General features: G+C 39.9%; 1 protein-coding gene across 3 annotated transcripts in view; it reads right to left on the bottom strand.

Moving 5' to 3' along the window:
• The window catches only part of DSP (desmoplakin), a 34,238-nt gene extending 29,344 nt beyond the window's left edge, over positions 1-4,894 (bottom strand). For all 3 annotated transcript variants that reach the window (XM_008067610.1, XM_008067611.1, XM_008067612.1), the window contains exons 1-3: positions 4,798-4,894; positions 1,997-2,145; positions 959-1,133 (exon numbers count right to left, since the gene is read on the bottom strand). In XM_008067610.1, coding sequence (XP_008065801.1) covers positions 959-1,133; positions 1,997-2,145; positions 4,798-4,887 — 414 coding nt within the window. In that variant the 5' untranslated portion in view covers positions 4,888-4,894. The remainder of the gene's footprint in view (positions 1-958; positions 1,134-1,996; positions 2,146-4,797) is intronic.
• Between the last annotated feature and the right edge of the window lie 2,954 nt (positions 4,895-7,848).

The raw sequence follows: 7,848 nt of genomic DNA, 5'->3' as shown, positions 1-7,848 counted from the left end.
GAAAGCATACACATAAAAAAAGTTTTAAGTAGTGAGAAATTTTAGAACCACTGAGAAATTGGTCCAACAACTAGTCAAGCAAGCTTTCTTACCACAACCACATCACATAACAAATGATCTCTCCACAATTTATCGCTTGAACACATCCATGTTCTCAAGGGAAGGATGGTTCATTAGTAGCAGGTTTTCATTATAAAATTCTCATCTATATGATTATGGCATATTTCTACCACCACCTGTTCATTATGGGGCATAATTACAACATAAAACAACAAAACAGTAATTAGCCTTGAAAAATACTTTGCAGAAACTCCAGTTCTAGGGAAAGGATCAGCACATACTTCTGCCATTATTTTACTTCACTCCCACACCAGTGACGTGATGGTTGCACAAGACAACTGACACTTCAAAAATATAAGGGAAGTAACCAATGAGCCCAAACCAGAAGATCCAGTTTACTGTGTTCTAGCTCCTCCAATTTGTTAATATTTCAAATGGACTGCCACAATGTGCTCTTTTTTTTAGTACCTATCAGTAATAAAGATGAGGTCAGTTGCTAGCCAAGTAGAACAATGAAGTTATTTTGCACATAAACTCTCACAGAAAATTTTTCCAGTAGTGAACAGTAAGGGCTGGATATTCAAAGTCTCCTAATTAAATTATATCTGTTAAATATCACTGTGTGATAAAGCATGACTATAAAAAGCAATGAAGCTGAGTCCCTAAGCCACACAGGAAAAAAAAGTGCCTGAAATTTCATTTATTCTTCAACAGAAGAACACTTTCTAATTGTATAGGAAAAAAATTCCAGAAACAGCAAGTTGTTGCTGCCACCTGAGGTTCAGAACATTCTTTGTGACCCGAACACAGGTGTTGACCCTGTCGTGCTCTAGACACTTGGCCTACACAGATTTGGAGTGTTTAAAAAGCAACACTTGACCATTGGGAAGCTGCTTACCCTCTGCTGCCTCATCCACCCCAAACATTCGCTGGTGAGGCGCTTGGTGAATTCATCCCACCCGGAGCCACTCTGACAGGTGTATCCTCCACCGCCCTTGGAGCTAGCCCTGCGGACTCTAGGGACGCTGATGGCTTTATAAAGGGCTCGCATTTGCTCTTGGAGCTGAAGCAGTCTGAAAGGAAAGGAAAACAATCATAGCATTGCAGGAAAACAGGGTCCAAAAACACATTCTGGGCGAACTTCCTCTCCTCTGAGTCTCCCTTGTGTCACTACAGAGGCCACAAATGTTTTATAGTAGATGGAAAATTATTTTTTCTTTACCTCATAGCTTGAATCTTAATCACATACAAAAAATATTAGGCAGAGGCTCAAAGCCTGAAATATTATGGAAAGTGTAATTGCCTTTGCCTAATCTGGCAGGGACTTTCGCTTTCTCCTGAGTTTTGTCCTAGTAATTTTCCTAGTACCCTGGGCCCCGGGTGGCAGGAGAGCAAATTCAGACTACACATTTCTGCCTTGGAGTCTCTGTTTCCAACTTTAAGAATCTCATTTTGTATTTATTAAACTAAGCTGATTTGACATGAGACTCTTAAGAAGTCAAATGCTATGCCAAAGGACTTTGCTGCCCTCTGAATGGAGATACAGTTTAACATCTCCTAGTGAACTGGTTAATCTGTATTAGAGGCACATAAAGCTACAAAATCACAAGTAAGTGAGCCTTCCCTTGGGAAAATTTGCGCTTCCTTAAGGAAGATCTGGGTCATGGGATTGATTGTAATTGGGTATGTGGCATTCTTCATGAGGCCAGACCAGTCCACGCCTTCACTGCCCTCTTAATGAAGGTACAGTTACTATCGTCTTACAAACTGGTCAATCTGTATTAAAGGTACATAAAGGTGCAGAATCCCAAGTAAGTGAGCCTTTTCTTAAGAAATCTGTGCTTCCTTAAGGGAGACCCGGGTCACTGGATTGATTGTAATTGGGTATGTGGCATTCTTCATGAGGTCAGGCCAATCCATGCTCTATGGCCGATACCTTTTCTGATAAGCATCACAGGGCTGACCCATCTGCCGCATCTCTCGGATCAAGCTGTCGACGACTTCCATGTGATCGTTGGCCTGGGCAAAACACTCATCCAATTCTCTACTCCGAGCTAGCTGTATTCCATCTCCATATTTCAATTCCTAAAAGAAAGTATTCACATGAAAGAAAACATTTAACACTGGAAAAAGCCTCATGGAAGCAAAAACTTCTACTGTAAACATAAATATTGTATGTTTCCCCACCATCTAAGTGCAAAAGATTTCTAACTGAAAATGGTCTTACTAATTTGAGATAAGAAAGTGAATAAAGGGAAATTCATGAACCAAGATTTGTGGACTGTCTTAAATTTTCATTTGGTTTTTAGAAGCACATTTACCAAGTGTTCATCTTCTGCTTGCTTCAATGTTAATTGCCAATTTTCATATTTACACACAACTTTCACCTGATGGGAATTTCACTGAATTAAGAACACTGTACCACTATAGGAGACAGAATTTTTTACACACAAAATGGGAGTTTCCTATATCTTACAGTAACAGAACTTTTCAGTTCTTAAAAAGAAAGCTTGTGTCTGGCTACTTGTGTTGGTCCAGTCAATATCCTGGTTTTGATGATCCACTTTAGTTGGTCTCACTCTGTCACCCAGGCTGGAGTACAGTGGCATGATCAAGGTTCACTGCTGCCTCAACCTCCTGGGCTCTGATGATCCTTCTGCCTCAGCCTCCCGAGTAGCTGGGGTTACAAATGTATACCACCACACCTGGCTAATTTAAAAAAAAAAAAATTTCTAGAGATGAGGTCTCACTATATTGCCCAGGTTGAGTTTTTGTTTTAATAGAAATTGTCCTCTGTTGCTCCAGTGCCATTTAATGAGCTTTCTCTAGAATTTTATGTTTGCTGCTTTCATTTGGCTTCAGCCAAGTGAACCTCATTTCTCTAAGCAGAAATGTTAGCAAATATGAACCTATTTCCCTAACGTGTTTTTATTGCACTTCAGTGCAGATAAGTAAAAATAAACTGAGAACATGATGCCATGTAAATGTTTAGAGCTACATGCAAAATATATCCATAGTTGATACAGATCACATCCAGAGCTGAAGAGTGTGTGTGTTCAATATTAAGTCACTGGTGCCTATTTGCTTTATGTAAAGAAAACCAGGCACTCTATGAACACTGAGAGGAGCAGGTTTCATATCATATACTTGAAACAACCAGAACTGGAGCCAAGCTAGTTTGCTAAGTCCCAGGTGTCTTTGGAGATGGACTAAAGTACATTTTTTATAATTAGATTAAATAAATCAGAACTAGAACCCACACAATATCCACAATATCTACATTAAGAAATTAGAAAATAACGATACTCTCCAAAGAGAACTCATAAATTTACTTGGTTAAAAATCTGTTTCAAAGGTCAGGCACAGCGGTTCACTCCTTTAATCCCAGCACTTTGGGAGGCCGAGGCGAGAGGATCAACTGAGCCCAGGGGTTTGAGAGCAGCCTAGGCAACTTGGTAAGACCTCATTTCTACAAAAAATCAAAAATTATCTGGGTGTGTTGGTGCACGCCTGTTCCAGGGGCTTGAAAGGCTGAGGTAGAAAGATCACCTGAGTCCAGCAAGTCAAGGATTCGGTAACCGTGTGTGTGCCACTGCACTCCAACCTGGGTGACAAAGTGAGACCGACTCAAAAATTTTAAAAACTGTTTCAAATATAGATTATTTAACAGAGGTAAACTGTGACAGGCAGATTCCAGTTGCAATCCAATATCAATGTCAGCATCAGGGAGACTGAAACTCAATTCCTTTGCTGAAAAGATACAATAACTCAGGAAAGAGAAAAGACGGCCACAGTCACAGCCCCATCATTCTCGACTGTTTTTTAGCAAACTGGGAACAAGTGTAAATGATACAGTGTTTTAAAATGAAGATTTGAGCCCGGCTCGGTGGCTCAATCTATAATCCCAGCACTTTGGGAGGCTGAGGTGAGCAGATTGCCTGAGCCCGCGGGTTCGAGACCCGCCTTGGTGAGAGCTCATCTCCACAATAAATCAAAAAATTAGCCGGGCGTGGTAGCGCGCGCCTGTAGTTCCAGCTACTTGGAAGGCTGAGGCAGAAGGATCACCGGAGCCCAGCGGGTCGAGGCTGTGGTGGCCGGGAGCGGCCACTGCACTTCAGTCTGGGCGACAAGTGAGACTCCAACTCAAAAAAAAAAAGAAGATTTGACACACCAAATATCATAGAACCCATGACTCATAATCCTGATTTGAGATCCTAAAATATCTCAGTTATCTTAGGAAATATCAGGATGTTCTTACAAATGTTACCATTTCTCCTCAATTTTCAATTGCTTATTTTTCCACAATTCATGTTTCTCAAACAGAACTGTTCTCCCAATATAGTCATTTTCTCTGAAAAAAAAATCTTATTAAATTGATGGTGCACACGATAGATAATCCATCCCAACCCAGTGATAGAAACATATCAGGCTGCATTTCTCAGAAGAGAAAGTATTCACAAAGTAACATAATAATAGGTTGCTGCAATTCCCAAAGGGTATTTGTTGGGGGAAAGAAATCTGTGTTTGAAAACTGGTTCTCATTGTCAAACCAGCATTACAAACAGATTAAGAAGACACACATCCCTCTGGGTCTGTCTTGAAAAAGACTGTCTATGAACATTAAGAGGTTAGCAAATAGGGTTGTGCAGGTTAGGACCAGGATAGTTAAAGCTCTCCAGTAACACAGTCAGGTGTGATGATACTTTGGGAGAAGTGACAAGAACAAAGAAAGCTTACAGGCTGCACGATCAGCTCTGCACGCATCAGGCAATCCGAGCAGTTCTGCAGAAGCTCCTGGATGGTGTTCTGATTCTGGTGCCTGGACATCGTACCGCTTTGACTAAGGAGGCAAACACAAAGAAGCCAGACATAAAATGACTCTTTTTTTCAATTTTGAAATCATTGTACACTTTTGAAAAAGCTGCAAAAATGAGACAAAAACACTTCTATGAATCCCTTAATTCAGATTCCCTCATTGTTACCATTTTGCTGTGATTCCTTCTGCCCCTTCTGCCCTCTTTGTGTATGTGTATATGTTTGTTTAGGCATATTATTTTTTCAGAACCATTTGAGAATAATCATGCCATTTTACCTCCAAATATTTCAGCACATATTTCCTAAGAACAGAGAGATTCACTTACGTAACCACAGAGCAATGATCAAAATCAGAACATTTAAAATTGATAGAATATGATTTTCTTTTTTTTGAGAGAGAGAGAGAGCAAGATTTATTGAGAGGACAGAAAAGCTCCCACAGTGGAAGGGGACCTGAAGGGGCTGCCCAGAATATGATTTTCTAATAATTTTTTTTTTCAAATCCTACCAATTAGCGCAGGCAAGCCCTTCACAGCAAGTTCTTCCCAATAGGTCCAGAACGCAATCCAGAAATATTTCTTTGCATTGTAAAAACACACTTCTAGCAATGACAATAACACAGAGCTATCTCAGTTTGTGTCACCCTACCTTCTTCCTCCCACAGCACTCTCATTTAGTGCTGGTCCCCAACACCACAAGTCCCTCTAGGGGATGATCTCACTTATGGTGTCAGGCATAGAACATGAAGATTTCCCTGGCAAGCCTGCATAAAGGAAAAGACAGGAGATGACAGAAATGCTTGCTCTATAAAAGCATTTTCTGCAATTCCCAGTAGTAGACAGTAATGGTTAAAAACAAACCAAAAAATGATGTGAAAAAGTGATGAAAAATTTAAGTACTGTATCATTTTTTGTTTAAATACAATATCTTTAACGCAGAAACAAGCCTCTTTCAAGATGCTCCTAGGATAAGTATTTTTCTCCACCATAAGGCTCATTTTACTTACATTTCAAATGAGGCACTTTAGAATATGCATGGTAGAAACCTTAAGACAACAGTGACTGACTGAAGAAAAATGTTGCAGCTGGTCCACATTTTTTAAAAAAAGAGATTATAGGAGTTTAATTTGTTCCTTGACATTAAGTGAATCCACAAAAGAGCAAGATATAATAAAAATCTTACTTTTAAATGTGTCAAGATGCATTATGCCACAGCACAACCTAATATTGGTTTGGTTTAAGAGAGACTTAAAACATGTCAAGTTATCGTTGAATATTTGTGAGAAGTCCTCATTCATGAATGTGCTACAAGAAGCTAGAGTTCCTCACCGCAGGGCCAAGCTGTGCCTGCTTTTATCTGTTTGATGCATGTCTGACCAATTGGGTTTTCTCGTGTGTGTGTGTGTTTTAAAGAAAGAATTACACTGTTTAAAAAAAAGTCTGAAAAACAATAACTGTATTCTGCATAGATGGGACAGGATCACCAGAATGTGGGAACTTTTCCCTTAGTGTTTGACTGTATCATCTCACCATGGGGAAGCACTTTCTTTTTCTGCCACCTATTTGAAGTCCCTCCCTGCAAGCAAGGCTCCCCAACAAGCCAGTACTAGCTAAAGGTGGGTGAAGAACCCCGCCCTCCCTGGGAACCACTCCTGAATGATGGTAACACAGATTCCTCCAGACAGGCCCAAGCGGTGCCTCCAGAACAGTCCACCTATCAAAACCAGGTAGCCTCCCCCTCTTTTACAAGGATACAACCAGTCTCTGTCTTCCATTTAGAATTACACAGGAAATGTGGCACATTCCTCCTACTGCTGAAATATACACAAGCCTACATCTGTTGTTCTAACTTGTGCAAAATTCCAACTGACTTAGAACACTTTCCAAAATGTACCTGTTATAAAACAAAGAAAAGAAACTCAGAGACAAAGGAAAAAAATTAAGAAATACAGAAACCTTATTTAGAACCCAAGGATGAACAGGGAATCAGGCAGGTCCTGTGTAATTCTATTTGCTTTCTTTTCCCTTTTTTTTTTTTTTTTGAGTTGAAGGCTCACTCTGGCGCCCAGGCTGGAGAGCAGTGGCATGATCACAGCTCACCGTTAGCCTCCACTTCTTGGGCTCTGAGAATTTTTCTGCTTCAGCCTCCCAAACAACTGGGACTACAGTTGTGCACCACTACACCCGGCTAATTTTATTTTATTTTTGTAGAGACAAGGTCTCCAAATGTTGCCCTGGTTGGTCTCGAACTCCTAGGCTGAAGTGATCCTTCCACCTTGGCCACCCAAAGTGCTGGGATTACAGACATGAGCCACTGCGCCTAGCCTATTCGTTTTCTTTATTTTATGGGAACGGGAGTGCCTTTCTTCTGAAACATTTAGAAATTCTGTTCAGCAATTTAGTTCTGAGGGTAATTCCACAAAGAATGCCAGTCCCAAGCAATGAAAAAGTTACCTCTTAGCACAAGGAAAAGTCAGAGTTTCTTAAATGACTTAATAAAATGTGCCACTGTAAAAACAATCACAAACTGAGCTAATAAGACAGAGGCTGATAGGAAAAATTGGATGAGGCATATACAAGGACTTTGTACTATTTTTGCAACAGAGACAGGGAGGTCAACCTCAGTTGTGAATGACAGCCAGAAGAGCACGAGAGCCAGGGAACACATGTATTTTTAAAAACTTGTATGTAATTAAAAACTTTCTAAGTCAGATTATATATATTTTTATTGACCAAATAATTTTAATCTTTTTTTTCTCAGAAAAGACTTCCATCTCCGTCTGTTGAGTTAAATGATATGAAGATGCCATCACCTCACTCATTCTATAACCCAGTTTTATGAAATCACCATACTCATTCTTCCTTATCGAAAATAACACAAAAGTCTATGTTCAGTTGGTGGTAATTAAGCTTCCTCTGCAATTCATATAGTACACTTTGGTAAAAAGGAAAGTACTATTATGTATAAAGAAAT

This window comes from Carlito syrichta, unplaced genomic scaffold (assembly GCF_000164805.1).
Source record: "Carlito syrichta isolate Samal-C Ts95f unplaced genomic scaffold, Tarsius_syrichta-2.0.1 Scaffold309723, whole genome shotgun sequence".
Classification (NCBI taxonomy): Eukaryota; Metazoa; Chordata; class Mammalia; order Primates; family Tarsiidae; genus Carlito; species Carlito syrichta.
The sequence above is the reverse complement of the archived record's forward strand: the minus strand, read 5'-3'. Positions and strand labels throughout refer to the sequence as shown.